This window comes from Manis pentadactyla, chromosome 17 (assembly GCF_030020395.1).
Source record: "Manis pentadactyla isolate mManPen7 chromosome 17, mManPen7.hap1, whole genome shotgun sequence".
In the NCBI taxonomy this organism is placed as follows: Eukaryota; Metazoa; Chordata; class Mammalia; order Pholidota; family Manidae; genus Manis; species Manis pentadactyla.
The window spans coordinates 6088584-6109136 of NC_080035.1; the positions used below are offsets into that span (position 1 = coordinate 6088584).

At 35.7% G+C, this 20553-nt stretch overlaps 1 protein-coding gene across 1 annotated transcript in view; it reads left to right on the plus strand.

The window, feature by feature from the left end:
• The window catches only part of KPNA3 (karyopherin subunit alpha 3), a 104746-nt gene that overhangs the window by 41859 nt on the left and 42334 nt on the right, over positions 1-20553 (plus strand). Inside the window, exon 2 of the mRNA XM_036932555.2 lies at positions 11861-11905. Coding sequence (XP_036788450.1) covers positions 11861-11905 — 45 coding nt within the window. The remainder of the gene's footprint in view (positions 1-11860; positions 11906-20553) is intronic.

Genomic DNA, 20553 nt, shown 5'->3' on the forward strand with positions numbered 1-20553 from the left:
AGTGGAAGAAATCCTTTATTGCTGTCAAAGAGTTGTTTGCTCTCCTGTGTCTCTTGCAACCTGGCTGCAGAAGAAGGAATTCCACCCAACTTCTTGGGTGCAGATAACGCCCTTGCTTGCCCTTGTATTTACCTATTGATATGGAGGTGCACTAAGGCCAGGTGAGAGATTCTGGAAATATTGAAATTTTACCCACAATATTCTAGATACTAGCCCTTTCCTGGACATGGGGTTTAGGACATTGGGTTTGCAGATGCTTTTTCTGCCAAGTCTCTAGCTTGTCTTTTATTCTTCACATGGGGACTTTCTCAGAGCAAAAAAAAATTTTTTTTTTTTTTATGAGGTCCTATTTACCAATTATTCCTCTTCTGGGTTGTGCTTTTGGAGTAAAGTCTGAGGGAACTCTTGACCTAGCTCCAGATCTCAGAGGTTTTTTTAATGATTTTTTCTAAAAATTTCACATGTAAGTGATCCATTTTGTGTTAATTTTTGTGTAATATGTGAGGCTTAAGTTGAGGTTCATACGTTTGTCTATCATGTCTATCTGTTCCTGCACCATTTATTGAAAAGTGTATCTTTTCTCCATTAAGTTGCTTTAATACCTTTGTCAGTAATCAATTGAGCATATTTGTGTAGATCTGTTTTGGGTTCTCTGTTCCATTCCATTGGCAGATGTATATATCCCTCCTCCAATATCACAGTGTTTATTATTGTAGCCATATAATAAATCTTAAAATTGAATTGTTTCCTCCTACTTTTTTCTTTTTCAAAATTATTTTAGCTCATCTAATTATTTTGCCTTTTTATATAAATTTTAGAATAATCTTTTCTGTATCTACAAAAAATATTGCTGGGATTTTGAGATGAATTATGTTTAACCTGTGTATCATTGTGGGGAGAATTGACATCTTTGCCAAGGTGAGTCTACCAATCCATGAACACATTAAGTTCTCCATTGTTTAGGTCTTTGAATCCTTCAGCATTGTTGTGTAGTTTTCACATATAGGTACTATACATCTATTGTTAGGTTCACAGCTAAGTTTTTGTTTTTGAGAGATTATAAATGACATTGGTATTTTTAGTTTTGGTGCCTGTGTATTCGTTGCTTGTACATAGACATAAAATAAGTTTTTGTAATTTTATCTTATATCTTGTGACCTTGTTGAATTCACTGATTAAATACACCTTATACATCATTAGACTTTTTTGCCTGATACCCAAACAAATTTTTCTTTTTGGAAATCCATTAGTTTTACTAATATAAGTCGGTATTGGTTTTTCTGGGTTGATTTTCTAGGTACTCAGTTTATTCCTTCATTATTTCATTTCAAATCTTGCAGCTTCTTTGTTTTGAATTAATAGATCTTAACATGTGCTGTATTTCGTTGCTTTGGTTTGTACTTTGAGGACTTTGGTTTCTTCTTTGAGGACGTACTTAGGATCTTTGCTCATCTTCTTTATTGTCACCTTCATTTGTTTTTCATTGAAAATTTATTTCTTTGCACATTCTGTACCTCTTGGAATTTTTCTCTTGTGTGTTGGGTCTTATGATTGTTCTTTGGTAGGTTTCCTTCCTGAAATGATTTTCATTTTTTTCATTTTGGTATCATTAATGTACAATTACATGAGCAACGTTATGGCTACTTGACTCCCCCCATTCTCAGGTCCCCACCACATACCCCATTACAGTCACTGTCCATCAGCATAGTAGGATGCTATAGAATCACTACTTGTCTTCTCTCTGTTGTACTGCCTTCCCCATGCCACCCCCCTACATTGTGTGTGCTAACTGTAATTCCCCTTTTCCGCCTTATCCCTCCCTTCCCTGCCATCCTCCCCAATGCCTTTCTCTTTGGTAACTGTTAGTCCATTCTTGGGTTCTGGAGTCTGCTGCTGTTTTATTCCTTCAGTTTTTTCATTGTTCTTATACTCCACAGATGAGTGAAATCATTTGATACTTGTCTTTCTCTGCCTGTCTTATTTCACTGAGCATAATACGCTCTAGCTCCATCCATGTTGTTGCAAATGGTAGGATTTGTTTTCTTCTTACGGCTGAATAATATTCCACTGTGTCTATGTACCACATGTTCTTATCTTTATAATTCATTCATCTACTGATGGACACTTAGGTTGCTTCCATTTCTTGGCTATTATAAATAGCACTGCGATAAATGTAGGGCTGCTTATGTCTTTTTCAAACCGGGCTCCTGCATTCTTAGGGTAAGTTCCTAGGAGTGGAATTCCTGGGTCAAATAGTATTTCTATTTTCAGTTTTTGAGGAACCTCCATACTGCTTTCAACAATGGTTGAACTAATTTACATTCCCACCAGCAGTGTACGAGGGTTCCTCTTTCTCCACATCCTCGCCAACATTTGTTGTTGTTTGTCTATTGGATGTTGGCCATCCTAACTGGTGTGAGGTGATATCTCATTGTGGTTTTAATTTGCATTTATCTGATGACTAGCCATGTGGAGGGTCTTTTCACATGCCTGTTGGCCATCTGAATTTCTTCTTTGGAGAAGTGTCTGTTCTGCTCTGCCCATTTTTTAATTGGGTTATTTGCTTTTTATTTGTGGTGCATGAGTTCTTTGTATATTTTGGATGTCAACCCTTTATTGGATCTGTCATTTATGAATATATTCTCCCATACTGTAGAATGCCTTTGTGTTCTGCTGGTGGTGTCCTTTGCTGTACAGAAGCTTTTTAGATTGATATAGTCCCACTTGTTCATTTTTGCTTTTCTTTGCCTTGCACAAGGAGATATGTTCATGAAGAAGTTGCTCGTGTATATGTCCAGGAGATTTTTGCCTATGATTTTTTCTAAGAGTTTTATGATTTCATGACTTACATTCAGGTCTTTGATCCGTTTCAAGTTTACTTTTGTGTATGGGGTTAGACAGTGATCTAGTTTCATTTTCTTACATGTAGCTGTCCGGTTTTGCCAACACCAGCTGTTGAAGAGGCTGTCATTTCCCCATTGTATATCCATGGCTCCTTTATCGTATATTAATTGACCATATATGTTTGGTTTAATATTTGGACTTTCTTTTCTGTTCCACTGGTCTATGGGTCTCTTCTTGTGCCAGTACCACATTGTCTTGATTACTGTGGCTTTGTAGTAGCGCTTGAAGTTGGGAAGCAAGATCCCCCTCAACTTCATTCTTCCTTCTCAGGTTTGCTTTGGCTGTTCAGCATCTTTTGTGGTTCCATAGAATTTTAGAACTATTTGTTCCAGTTCTCTGAAGAATTCTGTTGGTATTTTGATAGGGATTGCATTGGATTTGTAGATTGCTTTCGGCAGGATGGCCATTTTGACAATATTAATTCTTCTTACCCAAGAGCATGGGATGAATTTCCATTTATTAGTATCATCTTTAATTTCTCGTAGGAGTGTCTTGTAGGTTTCTGGGTAAAATTCTGTCACTTCCTTGGTTAGGTTTATTCCTAAGTATTTTATTCTTTTGGATTCAATTGTGAATGGAATTGTTTTCCTGATTTCCCTTTCTGCTAGTTCATTGTTATTGTATAGGAATGCAACAGATTTCTGTGTTTTAATTGTGTATCACGCAACTTTGCTTAATTCAGATATTAGATCTAGTAGTTTTGGAGTGGATTCTTTAGGATTTTTTATATACAATGTCATGTCATCTGCAAGTAGTGACAGTTTGACTTCTTCTTTACCAATCTGGATGCCTTGTATTTCTTTGTCTTGTCTGATTGCTGCGGCTAGGACCTCCAGAACTATGTTGAATAAAAGTGGAGAGTGGGCATCTCCTCTTGCTCCTGATCTTAGGTGAAAAGCTTTCAGCTTCTCGCTGTTAAGTATGATATTAGCTGTGGGTTTATCATAGATGGCCTTTATTATGTTGAGGTACTTGCCCTCTATGCCCATATTCTTGAGAGTTTTTATCATGAATGGGAGTTAAATTTTGTCAAATGCCTTTTCCGCATCTATGGAGATGATCATGTGGTTTTTGTCCTTCTCTTTGAATATGTGGTGGATGATGATGGATTTTCAAATGTTGTACCATCCTTGCATCCCTGTGATGAATCCCATTTGAGCATGGTTTATGATCCTCTTGATGTCTTTTTGAATTCGGGTTTGCTAATATTTTGTTGAGTATTTTTGCATCTATGTTCATCAGGCATATTGGTCTGTAATTTTCTTTTTTTCTGTTGTCTTTGTCTGCTTTTGGTATTAGAGTGATGCTGGCTTCATAGAATGAGTTTGGAAGTATGCCCTCTGCTTCTATTTTTTGGAAAACTTTAAGGAGAAATGGGTATTATGTCTTCTCTAAATGTCTGATACAATTCAGTGGTGAATCCATCTGGCCCGGGGTGGTTGTTATTCCATAGTTTTTTGATTACTGATTCAATTTCGTTGCTGGTAATTGGTCTGTTTAGATTTTCTGTTTCTGGGTCAGTCTTGGAAGGTTGTATTTTTCTAGGAAGTTGTCCATTTCTTCTAGGTTTTCCAACTTGTTAGCATATAGATTTTCATAGTATTCTCTAATAACTCTTTGTATTTCTCCAGGGTCCATTGTGATTTTCCTTTCTCATTTCTGATTCTGTATATGTGTGTGGATTCTCCTTTTCTTTTAATAAGTCTGTCTAGAGGCTTATCTGTTTTGTTTATTTTCTCAAACAACCAACTCTTGGTTTCACTGATGTTTTTCTATTGTTTTATTCTTCTCAATTTTATTTATTTCTTCTGTTATCATTATGTCCCTCCTTCTGCTGACTTTGGGCCTCATTTGTTCTTCTTTTTCCAGTTTCAATAATTGTGACTTTAGACTATTCATTTGAGATTGTTCTTCCTTCTTTAAATAGGCCTGGATTGCTATATACCTTCCTCTTAGAACTGCCTTCAATGCGTCCCACAGAAGTTGGGGCTTTGTGCTGTTGTCATTTGTCTCCATATATTGCTTGATCTCTGTTTTAATTTGGTTGTTGATCCATTCATTATTTAGGAGCATGTTGTTAAGCCTCCATGTGTTTGTGAGCCTTTTTGCTTTCTTTGTACAATTTATTTCTTGTTTTATACCTTTGTGTTCTGAGAAGTTGGTTGGTAGAATTTCAATCTTTTTTAATTTACTGAGGCTATTTCTGTGGCTTAGTGTGTGGTCTATTCTGGAAAATGTTCCATGTGCACCTGAGGAGAATGTGTATCCTGCTACTTTTGTGTTCTTTTGATGTCTGTTAGGTCCATCTGCTGTAGTGTATTGTTCAGTGCCTCTGTGTCGTTCCTTATTTTCTGTCTGTTTGATCTGTCCTTTGGAGTGAGTGGTGTGTTGAAGTCTCCCAAAATGAATGCATTGCAACAATGTTTCACATATGTTGGTGCTCCTGTGTTGGGTGCATAGATATTTATAATGGTTATATCCTCTTGTTGGACTGCCTCCTTTATCATTATGTAGTGTCCTTCTTTATCTCTTGTTACTCTTTTTGTTTTGAAGTCTATTTTATCTGATACAAGTACTGCAACACCTCCTTTTTTCTCCCTATGTTTTTCATGAAATATCTTTTTCCATCCCTTCACTTTTAGTCTGTGTATGCATGTCTTTGTGTTTGAGGTGAGTCTCTTGTAAGCAGCATATAAATGGGTCTTGCTTTTTTATCCATTCTATTACTTTGTGTCTTTTGATTGGTGCATTCAGTCCACTTACATTTAGGGTGATTATCGAAAGATATGTACTTACTGCCAATTCAAGTTTGGATTCATGCTTACCAAAGGTTCAAAGGTAGCTTCTTTACTATCTAACCATCTAACTTAACTCTTATTTAGCTATTATAAACATAGTGTGATGATTCTTTTTTTCTCTCCCTTTTTATTTTTCCTCCTCCATTCGTTATATGTTAGGTACTTTATTCTGTACTCTTTTGTGTTTCCTCTGACTGCTTTTGTGAATAGTTGATTTTATTTTTTACCTTTAGTTAGTATTTGGTTAGTCTGCTTTCTTTGCTGTAATTTTATTTTCTCTGGTAACATCTCTTTAGCCTTAGGAGTGCTTCCTTCTAGAGCATTTCCTACAAAATATTCTGTAGAGGTGGTTTGTGGGAGGCAAATTCCCTCAACTTATGCTTGTCTGGAAATTGTTTAATCCCTCCTTCATATTTAAATGATATTCATGCTGGATACAGTATTTTTGGTTCAAAGCCCTTCTGTTTCATTGCATTAAATATATCATGCCATTCTCTTCTGGCCTGTAAGGTTTCTGTTGAGAAGTGTGATGATAGCCTGATGGGTTTTCCTTTGTATGTGATCTTTTTTCTCTCTCTGGCTGCCTTTAATACTCTGTCCTTGTCTTTGATCTTTCACATTTTAATTATATGTCTTGGTGTTGTCGTTCTTGGGTCCCCTTGTGTTGGAGACCTGTGGACTTTCATGGTCTGAGAGACTATTTCCTCCCCCAGTTTGGGGAAGTTTTCAGCAATTAATTTTTCAAAGACACTTTCTATCCCTTTTTCTCTCTCTTCTTCTTGTGGTACCCCTATAATGTGAATATTGTTCCATTTGGATTGGTTACACAGTTCTCTTAATATTCTTTCATTCCTGGAGATCCTTTTATCTCTCTCTGCCTCAGCTTCTCTGTATTCCTGTTCTCTGATTTCTATTCCATTAACGGTCTCTTGCACCTCATCCAGTCTGCTCTTAAGTCCTTCCAGAGATTGTTTTATTTCTATTTTCTCCCTCCTAACTTGATCCTTTAGCTGTTGCATATTTCTCTGCAGGTCCATCAGCATGGTTATGACTTTTGTTTTGAATTCTCTGTCAGGAAGATTGGTAGTATCTATCTCCCCAGGCCTTCTCTCTGGGGTTGTGTGAGTGATTCTTGACTGGACCAGATTTTTCTCCCTTTTCATGGTGACAGAGGTGATCATAGGCAGGTAGTGTGTATGTCAGCTAGGAAAACAAGGACCCTTCCTGCTTGCTGGTCACCTTACCCTTCTCCGCTGCCTGTGTCGGTTACCTGCACACAGGGAGCAGTCTCTGGGTTAATTCCCTGAGCTTCCATGGGCAGGGCAGCCCTCGGGAGAGCCCAGAGCCCTGCTGGGAGTGGCAGGAGCGCTGGGTGTGTTCTCCTGTGAGAATGGTGCCCCTTTATGCCTTGTTCTGGCTTCCTCTGTCTATGCCTGGCAGCTATGCACCAGTGGCAGCCTCTGGGTCCATCCTGGTTAGCTGTGCCCTGGGAGAAGCCTCTGTGTGGTTGCTGTGGGCTGGGGTCACTCTCCGGCTGCTCTGCCACTCTGGCGGGTCTGCTAGTTTGCTTGCAGCGCCGGTGGTGGGGGTGAATGGCAGGCTGCTTATCGCCGTGAGGGGCTTGGGGACTGGGTTACCTGCCAGGGGGTTGGGGCACCTGAATTTCCTTAGGATTCCCAGCCTGCTGGACTGAGTGTGCCAGGACGATTCCGTCTAGCTGTTAACCCCCTGTTCCTTTAAGACTTTCAAAAAGCACCCACTTTTCTTTTGTCCCAGGGGAGCTGGCTGTGGGGACCTGCTTGCAGTCTCCGTCTCAGATTTTGCTTTTCCATTTCTCTAATATCCTATACACTGCAATGTGTGTCTGTGCTCCCTGTGCAGAGTATTAGGGCTGGTTATTTAGCAGTCCTGGGCTCCCTCTCCCTTCCCACTCTGATTCTTTTCCTCCCGCCAGTGAGCTGGGGTCGGGGGAGTGCTCAGTTTCCGCTGGATTGTGGCTTTGTATCTTACCTGTTGCATGAGATGCTGAGTTCTTGCAGATGTAGATGTAGCCTGGCTGTTGTACTGTATCTTCTGGTCTCTCCTTTAGGCATAGTTGTATTTGTTGTATTTTCAAAAATATATATGGTTTTGCGAGGAGATTTCCGCTGCCTTACTCACGCTGCCATCTTGAGCTTCTCTCCTTCGCAGGCTTTTAACATCAACATTCCACTCCTTATTCTTCCATTTCTTATGGTATGAGATTTGACCCCAATCCTTTTCTGTTGTTCATGTTAAAACAGGTTTTCCTGAACTTCTCAGAGCTGGGAATGGGTCACTGTAGCTTTTCTAGCATTACCATTCTAAATCCCTTCTTCTGTTGTGTTTTACAAAGTGACTTAAAAAACTTATGGCTTCCTATTTTCTAAGATCTGACTCTTTCACTAACTCACTTTTATCTGGACCTTCTGTTTCCCTTGTCGCAGTCTGGCTCACTTGGGATTCTTCTCCCAGAAATTTATTTTCACTGTAGGGCTTTGTCCAGAAAGAGGGACTTCAGCCTCTAGTTTCTGAGTCTTAAAACATTGTCATGTGCAAAAGATCCCTTCCATTTGCATCTGTTCTCATATTGCCTTTCTGAACTCTAGTGATTCGTGACTTTGGATTCTGTTCTCAGATACTTTAGTTGTATCACCTCTGCCCTTCTGTTTCCTTCTGGATAAATGCTGATACCATGTTAGTCCTATAGTTGATGTATTAACCAGATCCTGCTTGTATATGAGAATTCATCACCCAACGTGGTAAATTTTGTCCTTGGGGTTTTGGTTTGGCTGTCCTGGTGACTTTGTTTTATTTTTAATGGTGTGGGAGATTCCAGGAAATTAAAAAATTCACTGAGAAGTTTTAGATTCAAGAGAATAATAGCATAGGTTTGCATTTAAAAAAGAATGCTTTGGGAAAAAAAAGAATGCTTTGGCTATATTGTGGAAAAATTGGTTCAGTGCATAGAAGGAGACCAGTTAGGAGGCTATTGTAGTGAACCCGATGAAATGATAGTGGCTTAGTCTAGGATAGTAGCAGTGGAGCTAGGTTTGAATCCTGTTTTGGTAACTCACTGGATGTAAAAGAATGAGAGAGTGAATAGACATGGATGATCTCCCGGGACTGGAGTTCTTGCAACAGTTTGGATGTTTGTACTATATCCTAATGTTGGGAATATTTGTGGCAGAGTAGGTATGGTATTTTTAGGAGAAGGGGGTAGAAAGGGGTCAGGTATATATTTGTCAGCATTGCTGTTTGAAGCCTTGTAACAGTCTATCCTTTACCTCCACACATATACACATATTTTAATCCTTCAGGGAATTGTTTTTCCTCATCCTCTGATCATGTCTCCTTCCAATGTAGAACTAGATTATTAACTTCTGTATGTTAACATTTACTGCATTTGTATTACTGCTTATGATTACTGTCTTTTCTGCTAGACCAGCTGTTGGCAAACTTTTCTTAAAGGACAATAGTAAATATTTTAGGCTTTGGGAGCCAAGAGACAAGAGTAAGGATATTATATAGACACTTAATGTCGTTTGTAATGTAACCACTTAAAAAATGTAAAAACTGTTCTGTTGGGCCCTGCAAAAACAGCCCTTGAGATCTGGCCCACAGGCTGCAGTTTTCTGACCATTGTACTAGACTGGACTAAATTCTCACTTGTCTTCTAGTTACAGGCATATTGCCTGGTGCAAATTAGATGAGTTCAGTAAATTTTTGTTGAATGAGTGAATATTTTACTTAGAATATTTGGAGCTTTGTCAAGTGAGCTGAACTAAAGGTATTTGGGAGTGGTCATCAAACAGTAATTGAAGACATGAGAGTAGATGAGATTTGGGAAGAATGTAAGGGAGGAGAGGCCTTTTATTGTAACTCAGAGCAGATTGTCACGAGAGACTCAGAGGTACTTGTATCATATGTAGTAGTTAATATCTGTTACTAATTGACCTAAGCCATTTCAGCATTTACTCAGATGGTTCTTTTGGATGAATAGGGGCCTTTAACTATTAGAGATAGGTGAGGGTAATAGCTGTTTTTTCTATGAAAATTTTACTTCTAGTGAGTTCAAATGAAACAAGCCTTAGACAGAATTCTACTACTTATACAAACATGTATTAGCAAGCAGTCACAAAAAGTCACACAGTTTGTTCAGAGGTTAGCCCTTTTAGATTCTAGACTACCACCTTGGAATAAAATTTCAACTTTAATTCCAAAGATCTGACTAGAATTAGGTGATAAAGTCCTCCAAGGTGAGACACGGGATCAAAGGGAGGCCTAGACTCAAAAACTTCTCTACAGACAGACTGCAGGGCTTGCCAGACTCTAAACCACAAACAGGTAAGACTAAGACTCAAGGCACCTGTACGATATTCCCAGTCAGCCACACATCTTGAACAATTCCATTGCAATAGTAAAAAATTATTTCCAACATCTCATACTATTTAAAAAAACGCTAAGTTCAGGTGTTGATATTTGAAGCACTTACTGATGTGGGTGCTTCTAATACTAACTAACCTCAGAAGTGTATATTCCTAGTTTAGGAAACTTCAGAAATTAACTCACACCTCTATTAATGCTGAAAAATTCAATGCAAATTACAGTATTGGAGTAACTTGATCATGTTTTGAAGGGGATATGCTGCCTGGATCTCTTTTTGTTATATACCATCATCTTATAACACTTCATAAACAATTAAGGGTAATAGTCACTGCAGTGAAAATATTTTTTCTTCTCAGTTCTAGTAACAATTGAATTAGATATTGATACAGGCAGATTTTAACAATGGTGCAGCTGAAGTTCTAAACTTCAAGTGAATAAAGACAGCTTACGATGTTATCAAATAATACTTCATTAATATTGGTACTTGAAGGTTTCTCAACATTTATTACCATTTTATGTGGTGAATTTATACATAAAGCATTCTCTGTATTAATAGTAATGAAGTCAGAACACAAATATATTAAGTAGAACATAAAAATAAAAATAGATTCAAGGCTCTTTCTACTGTTGAACTCTGTGATGATAGTTTTATCAGTGCATGATTCCATCACATTAAATGAATGCTACTAATATGAATTTTGACAGTTTTGTTTGCATTTAATATATATATGTATTTAAGTATATATGTGTTTCCATGGGATTTTTTTCCCCCTAAATAAAAGATTAATTTATCACTGCAGTTTAAGAAAACTTGACAGAGGTACCACAACAAAAGAATTATATAATAAAATAATAGTAGTATACTGTATCTGGCAGTGTTTAAAAATAATAATGTACCATGTCCATGTAACCTTTATGTAGCCTTTAAAAATTTAAGGATTTTATTATACTTACATATGTAATAAAATAATCCATTATATCAGTACATCAAGGGGAGAGGGATACCTAATCATTTCAATAATCCTGGATAAGACATACCTGATAGAGCCTCTTAGTAAACTTAAAAGGAACTTTCATTACCTTCTAATTCAAAATATCTATCCCAAACTTATTTTCATGTGGTTTTAAGACCACAATAAGTTATTTTGCTTTTTTAAACAAACTGACTTAAGCAAAACCATAAAGTATTGGAAGAATATGGGGCAGTTCATAGAATGAGTAGGGACACTAGAGAATTGGGAATAGAGTAACTCCAAGATATAGGCATTTTTCACTATCTTGTCCAGATACTTCCTTGCAAACTAATGTGCTGCCTTTTTTTTTTTTTCACTTTGCTCACAGATCAGAATTATGGGGGAATCAGTTCGCTTGGCTTAGTGTGAATCTCCTGCCCTGTGTAAACTAGGAGAGAGTGAGATACTTTAATAGGCAGTGCCGTCAAGACTGTATACAATGTAGAATACATAATTTCCTGAAAAAACCTGTGTACAGTTGGGAAAGAAGAATGAGTTCTAGGCAGTCAAGCTCAACCCTTCCACTCCTCACACAATCAAGAGATACCCAGTAAAATAGACAGGAGTTTTGGCTTTTTAACCTCCTGTAGTTTATCATTTTAAAGTCTAAAACTGATCAATCCTTAAGAATAAATTACTTCTAAAAAGTTTTTGAATCTGAGGTGCCTGAGAATATAATTTATTTACTAGCAGTGTATCAGTATTCAGATACTTAGTAATCTTTATTTTTCTTTTTAGACAATGCGAAGACACAGAAATGAAGTGACGGTTGAACTGCGAAAGGTAAGAGTGATTGCATTTAATGAAAAGTAATTTGGAAATATTTTTATGTTGAAATTCTATATAATTTGAATAATGAAACTGCTGGAAAAAAAGGAAAATAATGAAAAATTAGTGCCCATCCCACTAATGAACTGTACTGCATAATAATATATCATTAAGTAATTTATAATGGTATATATTTATAATAGCTTCCATTTATTGATATAGTAGATAACTGTGTGAAGTACTTAGTGCCATCACTGAAATTCTCACATCTGAAGTTAGACACTCATGTTTTTTCTTAATATCCTCTTTCTGTGGGCTGTTTGCTAGACAGAATTCCTCTACCTTCCTCATGTAGAAGTCGTACATACTTGCTAAAGATACTTTAGAAAAACAAAAATGGAACAAACTTTTATCTTACCAATTAAGTGCAACTGCTGTTAAAATTTATAGTTTTTCTTCCATGAATTTTGGAGGACTTTAGAGTTTTCATCAGATTGTGGTTTCATCAGTCACATATTATTTGAAGCAAATATTTTAATTGCCAATGAAGAAAATGCACATAATTAACTCTTTCTAAATATGTGGATTAAAAAAAATACATTTGAAACTTCCAAATCTTTGGCTTAGATCCTTTTCTTGATTTAATTCACTTGTGGAACTCCTATATTAAATTACCATCTTGAAACTTCTCAGTTTTAAAAAGAAGGAAAGTCTTGATTCTGAGAATACATACTCTCAATGAGTCACTAGAACTAAAATAGACCTGTGCATTTATTTACTTAGTAAGTATTTATTTAATACCCACTTTGTGTCATGATTTTTTCCCCTGGCATCAATGCTGTGCTTATTGGTATAGTATATAGTTCCTGAAATCCATTCCCCTGTACCTGCTTTTTAAATAAATTTGATAAATTTATTTGTTAATTAACTTGTTAATTCACAGTGTTCTTTAAACTCCTTAACCCCTTCATGATACTTACAGATTAATAGCAGTGATTTGGCAATCATATTTTCATGTTTTTCCAGATCCTTTGGTCATTTGGACCAGAGAAGTGAACAAAGCCTTAGCTTAATAATGTGAGTCAAGTGAGCTCCTCACCAACCTTAAAACTTTGGACTTAGCTTCCTGCTTTTTTTTTGAGAAGGGAGAAAGCTTTAGAAAGTACACACTTAAAGAAAGGAAAGTGTGGGCATCCTCAGCGAGGAGGTGCACTGAAAATTTGGGGATTCTGTCTTTTATGGCATTCAAGAATGGGGCAGAGGGAAGAGGGGAGGTTGTTGGGCATAGGCTTGACTTGTGGTCTCAAGATGCTTATCTCTGGTGAGAGACACCATGTCTCCTCTCATTTATATTCAGTCCTCCAGCTAATCTTGATAAATAAACCCAACACAAGGGTTTCATTGATCCTGTTTTCCTGCAAGATAGTGGTTATCCTCAAACAGTGGGGACATACCAGTTAAGACTGCCTGCCCTGCCTTAAGGTAGGCTGTTGGGCTATTGTCTGATTACCAGAGAATATGTTAGGAATCTTATTTCTCAATTCTCTGCTTTTTTGTTTTTGTTTTTGTATCATTAATGTACAATCACATGAGCATCATTGTGGTTACTAGATTCCCCCCATTATCAAGTCCTCACCACGTACCCCATTACAGTCACTGTCCCTCAGAGTAGTAAGGTGCTGTAGAGTCACTACTTGTCTATAGCCTGTGCTCCCCCTATGTTATGTGTGCTAATTGTAATGCCCCTTTTACCCCTTATCTCTCCCTTTCCACCCATCCTCCCCAGTCCCTTTTCCTTTGGCAGCTGTTAGTCCATTCGTGGGTTCTGTGAGTCTGCTTCTGTTTTGTTCTTAGCTTCCTTCTTTTATTCTTTTTACTTTTTATTCACATATAACATATATATATAGCCAACATCTTGAGCATGCAGCTTGATAAATTTTCACAAAGTAAACACTTTTGTGCAACCAGTTCCTGAATCAAGAAACAGAACATTACCTGTATTCCAGGGCCCCTTCCCAATTACATCTCCCCCAAAGGTAACCATTATCCTCATTTCTAATACTGTAGATTATTTTGCATATTGTGAATTTATACAAATAGAGAGGTGTGTGTTCTTTTGTGGCTGGTTTTTCATTCATCGTGTGAAGCTCATTCTCCTTCACTGAGACAATAGGACTAAAATTGGAATTAAGTAATTAGTCATTTATTGTCATCTGTTAACATTACACCAGCTATCCCCCGATGTGGCCCTTTGCTTTCTCTTAACCTTTAATGCTTGAAATATAATTCTAAAATTTTTTTATTCATCCTGACATTATTCAGAATCCACCCCTTGTTTTAAAAAGCTTTTTAGCCCTTCTAATATATTTGTTAAATCTAAGCTATTCACCTATGTTTATATTTGGTTATTTGTTCCTCCTCCTATAGTTTTGCTGCCTTCTGTATTTAACTTACAGAATTAAAAATTCTTGCTTGTAAGAGCACATCTTTTTTAAAATTCACCTTGGTTACCTTAGAGACCTCTTATCTTTTTTTTTTTTCTAGATAACATTATTTTCTTTCCTGTTATTTTGATCATTTCCTGAAAATCCTTGTAGGAGTACCAAAAGGGAAACTAACTAAAGAAATCTCAAGCAGTTCTTTATTTCACACTTCAAAATTCCTTGAGTAAGCGGCAGAAAATGACCCCTTTCTGAAGTGAAGTTTAAACTTCAGACAAAGCTTAATTGATTTTGATATGATTCTACAGAGGTGTGGAAAGCCTTTCAAGAGAAGGTTCCTCCACTCCTTATGGTCCAAGTGTCTGTCTCTCATTCCAAACTTGCTATCTCTATAACTCCATTGAGGAGAAAATCACAGCATTGTTATTATCAACATTGAGATTCGTGAAAACACAAGAAAAGAAAGCTAGTCCCCAGAGTTTCATAGGTGAGCTCTATCCATTTCTATTAAATTGTAAGCTTCTAAAGTGAAGGTAATAGCCCATACTGTTCCCCACACACTTTCCTCCCCCATCCCAAATATTGCCAAGTCTCCCTCCCAGAGACTAGATTCTGGACATGTGGTTGGTACTCATTAAATGCAGATATTTAAAAATTAAATCGAATTATGATGTTTTACAATTTTACTTATATTTAAATCATTTATTAAATTTTTTTTTCATTTATTAAAGTTTTAAGAAAAGCACTTTAGATATAGAGCAGTGCTACTCAAAAGTCCTGATCTGTGATAAGTTAAGGAGCTTGTGTCAAAATATTAAGGCACTGCTTTCTTTACCAAGAAAGTTTTTCTGCCTAAGTAAATAACTAAACTAAATGGTGTGTTTAGTTTCATAGTTGATTTCTGGCACAAGCTCCTTATCTTATAACAGATATTTTGAGGACTTTCAGCCAAGGACCATACTTTGAACACTGATAACTGGTATGTCAAATTGAAGGTGAGATCTACTTTTAATATGTACTGTTTTTCTGGCCTCAAACTTTGTCTTCTTTTACCTCATTGATCTCTTACTTTCCTATTTAAATAGGCCCTTATTCATCAATACTTATACAAGTCTTCTGTTTTATATCATATTGTAAACAGAGTTATGTAGGAATTGAATAACTTGCCTAAAATCACATAGCTGATGAATGACAGAGCAGAGATTTTAACCATTATGCTGTAATGCCTCTCAGCATAAATGTTAAGTGGAAATGCCTCATTAGTTGAAAATTAGGCCCAAACCTGGCATTTTTAACTTTGGCATGTTATATTAAATTTGATATAATCTTCTCTTGATGATTGATCAATCAGATATGCAAGAGGACTTTATTGTCATTAGATCTGGGGGTAGGGGCAGTTTAAGTTCTTACATAAAGAAGAACACCTCCTAAATGCTCCACTTGACTGATAAGATCCAGTACTTATTTTAATTGTTTGACTTTTTAGTAAGTATCTATTTTCTAAAAATAGCTTAAATTCCCCCTATTAATATGCTAAGGAAGAAAAATCATATATCAATATCAGCTGATGCAGGAAAAGCATTTGACAATATCCAACACGCATTCCTGATAAAACTCTAAACAGATTAGAGAAATAAAGGGGAATCACCTCAACTTGATAAAGAGCATCAGCAGAAAACCCACAGCCGGCATCATACTTAATGGTGAAACTTTCCCCTTTAGATTTGGGAACAAGTCAAAGATGTCCATTTTCACTGCTCTTATTTAACATAGTGCCAGAAGTTTAGCCAGTGCCATAAGTCAAGAAAAAGAAAGAAAATGTATATAGTTTGGAAAGAAAGAATAAAATGGTCCCCATTTGTAGATATGCTTGTCAATGAAGAAAACCCCAAAGAATCCATACAAAAAGAGCTCTTAGAACTAATAAGTGAGTTCAGCAAGGTCACAGAATACAAGATCAGCATAGAAGAATCAATAACTTATATACACACTAACAGTGAACATACAGAAACCAAAATTAAAAGCAATATCATTTATAATCACTCCAAAGAAAATTAATTACTTTGGAATACATTAACAAAACATGTATAGGATGTGTATGCTGAATATTATAAAATGCTGATGAAAAAAATCAAATAAGACTTAAGTAATTGGAGAGATACATACTTTAATCATAGATCAGAAGATTCAACATAGTAAACATGCCTATTCTCTAATCAATTTATTGGCTTAATGAATTTCTTATCAAAATCCCACCAATATTTTTTGTAGATATATATAAGCTTATTCTAAAGTGTATATGGAAAGGCACTGGAAGAGCTAAAATAATCCAGACAAAGAATGAAATAGGAACAGTTGTTCTACCCAATATTAAGGCTTAAAGAATAGCTACAGTAATGTGTACTTCATGGTATTGATGAAAGGATGGACACTTAGATCAATGGAATAGAAGATAGAACCCAGAAATAAACCTACACAGATACACTCCACTGATTTTTGGCAGAGGTGCAAAACTAATTCAGTGGAGGAAGAATAGCCTTTTCAGTAAATGATGCTAGAACAATTGGACATCTAAAGGCAAGAGAAACCCTCAGCCCAAATCTGACACCTACAAAAACACAAAATGGATCTTTAGACTTAAATGTAAAACCTAAAACTATAAAACTTTTAGGAAAGACATGGAGGATAAAAGGAAAGCTGAACCTTCATAAATTATAATTTTTTTGCTTTATCAAAGCCCATATGAAGAGGATGAAAATACAAACTAGAGACTGGAAGGAAACCACATATCCACTATAGAACTAGTATCAGCATCTGTAATGAACTCTTAAATCTTAAACTCAACAGTAAAAAAAATTCCAATTAGAAAATGGGCAAAAATATGAAGAGACATTTCATTGAAGGGGATATACAGATGCAGTCATCATTACAATGATGATTAATGCATCATTAGTCATCAGGGAAATACAGATTAAAACCAACTAAGCATATTTCAGAACAGCTAAAATAAAAAACAGTGATAACACAAAATACTGGTGAGGGTGCAGAAAAACCAGATTAGTCATATGTTACTGGTGGGAATATAAAATGGTAGCCACTCTAGAAAACATGCAACTACCATTCAAACCACCGATCACATTTGAACACACTCCTAATTTTTTATCCCAGAGATAAGAAAACTGGTGTTGATACAAAAACTGGGCATGAATGTTTCTAGTAACTTTATTTTGAAATAGCCAAATTCTGGAAACAGTCTAGGTGTCCTTTAGCAAGTAAATTGTTAAATGATGGTATGTCTGTACCATGAAATACCACTTAGCAATAAAAAGGTTCAAACTTGGTAGAAACTTGTCGGAATTGCCAGAGAATTATGCTGGGCAAAACTCATCACAAAAATGTTTTATATTATATGATTCCGTTTACATAAAATGTTTTGAAATTATAAAATTTTTTAAATGAAGGACGGATTAGTAGTTACCAGGGGTTAGATATGGAGGCATTGGAGATGAGAGGGAGGTAGTCAGCTGATAAAAGGGCAGTAGGAGGGTATCTTCTGTTTCTGTTCAGAATTTGACTATAATGGTGATACATGGACCTATACAGGTGATAAAATTATATAGAATTTAATACACATAAATACATACAATGAATGCAAGACAAGTAATCTAACATCAGTGGATTGTATCAATGTCACTGTCATGTAATACTACAGTTTTCAAAATGTTACAGTTTGCGGAAACTGGGAAAAGTATACGAGGAATTTCTGTATTATAACTGCATATGAATTTATAATTATTTCAATAAAAATTTCAATTAAAAAAGCCCTGAATTAGTAAATTAAAAAAAACAAAAAAAGCAGCCATTTGGTAAGATTAGTAAGTGATCCTGAAAGGAAAATAATTTGTGTGAGTTTGTCAGATTTTTACATGATTAATGAACTAGTAGTTTTGTGAAGAGACATTTCATTGAAGAGTATATACAGATGGCAGTCACCATTACAATGATGATTAATGCATCATTAGCCATCAGGGAAATACAGATTAAAACCAACTAAGCACGTTTGCTTTTTAATTTTTAATCAAAGTACAACAAATTGCGTTGAGTTCCCAAAATGTAAATTTAACATATAAAACTCATGGGTGGAGAGCCATGTAACTACCCATCAGTCATGTCATTTCATAAATGTTAATATTAAGGGAGACATGTATCTTCTGAGCATTTTGTTTTTCCTATTTAGAAGCATTTAGATGCAATGAGAGTTGGGTTACTTCTAAAGGAAAGCCATCAGTAGAATTTATTTAAGAAACACTCTCTGTAGTCACAACCTGGGTTCAAACCTTAACTGATATTTTCTAGCAATATAATTTAATTGAACCAGGTTTCCTGTGTCCCCATTTACTCATCTGTAAAATTAAAGGTTTTAATTTTACAGGAACTAAAAGGATTTAAGACAATGAGGTATTATTGAAAAAACAAATTCAGTTATTTCAAGTTTGAAATGAGGCTGGGAAGTATTTAGTCTTTGATATGTGTAAGAAGTGAGCATTGACTTTTTCCACAAATTTAGGTATAGAATTGCAAGCCACCTTTTTCAAGATGGAAAGAGAAATTTGGGAGTAAAGAAGAATTTCATATACAGATTAATAACCTAGAATTTGTTAACTTAAGAAAGGTTGATATACAGCATTAATTGCAGGTGTGCAGCATAATGATTGCCCACTTTTATACATTACAAAACGCTCACCACAATAAATGTAGTTACCATCTGTCACCATACAGAATAATTACAATTTTACTGGCTCTATTCTCTATGCTGTACATTTCATCCCTGTGACTTACATATTTTATAATTGAAAGAAAGTTTGTACCTCTTTATCCCCTTCACCTATTTTGTCCATGCCCCCAGCCCACCCTGCCCTTATGGCAAGTTTATTCATTGTATTTATGAGTCTATTTCTGTTTTGTTTATTTGCTTTATTTTTTAAGATTCCACATATAAGTGAAATATGGTATTTCTTTGTCTCACATAAAAAATATGTATTAGGTAGAGTCATAAGAAATCATCTGTAATTAACCTTTTTGACCTACAAAGTAGAAATTCCATAATGTCAATCTGATAGAAATAGAAGATACAAAAAAGTATTTAATACATCAATAGTAGATTTTTTAAGGAATCAAAGAAATGGATCTAATTTCTGTGTGTGTGTGTGTGTGTGTGTATCTGAAAACAAGGTGGGTGTTGAAACTTGACTAGTTTCCATATCCTCTGAACTCCCCTCCCACCTAACAAAACAAAGTGATACCTTCTATACATGTTGAATTTGTTGAAGTCCAGTCTCTACGAGGGTAAAAATCTCTAGGCTGTCAAGCAAAAGAACAGTTTGAGTTACTGGTTTTGATGAAGCCTCCTTTAGTGATTAATCAGATCACCAGAAACCTGCCCAGGGATTAGCTTTCCTTGGCTTGTATATATTTTTTGTTAAGAATAAAGTATGTTTTTCATATTCTAGGATATTTTTGCCTATGTTAGGAAGTTTGAAAGTCAAATGCAGGGGTTGTAACTTAAGAAACTACAATAACTCTAAACTTCTAAATGCCAAATAACATATGTCCAAATATATATAAAGCAAAAATTCACAGAATTACAAGGACATATTTGCTAATGACATAATCATTGTAAGAGATTTTCTTGTCAGTAAAAAAAAGTTAAATAACTTAATTTGCAAGTGTCATCTAATAAACATGTATAAAACCCCATGAATATTTGAAAATTGGTTTTGTGTTAGTATAAAGCTATACTTCTCCAACTGTGCACTGAAGTACCATGAGACTCCCTAGTGTACTCAAAGAGACAATATCTTTCAGATATCATAGAACTACTTGCGGTCATTCATAATTTAAACATTAGGTCACATTGCATTCCTTTCTATTACATATTTTGTCTAGTGAAATAAAACTGTTTTCTCTCAATTTATATTTCTTTACCCACAAATGACTATGAAGTTGTTTGGACCTAACTACTTCATAAAGAAAACTGTGAGGCATTTCCTTTGGCTTACACTCTGCACTCAAAAAGTTCAGGAAACTCTGGTAAAAGCAAATGTCAGCTAATTTCAGAGTGCTGTACAGATTGTCTCCTGATCAAAATATAATTAAATTAGAATCATTTAACTTTTTAAGATAGTTAAAAACATCTCTTCATTGTGAAAAAATTAAAGCATC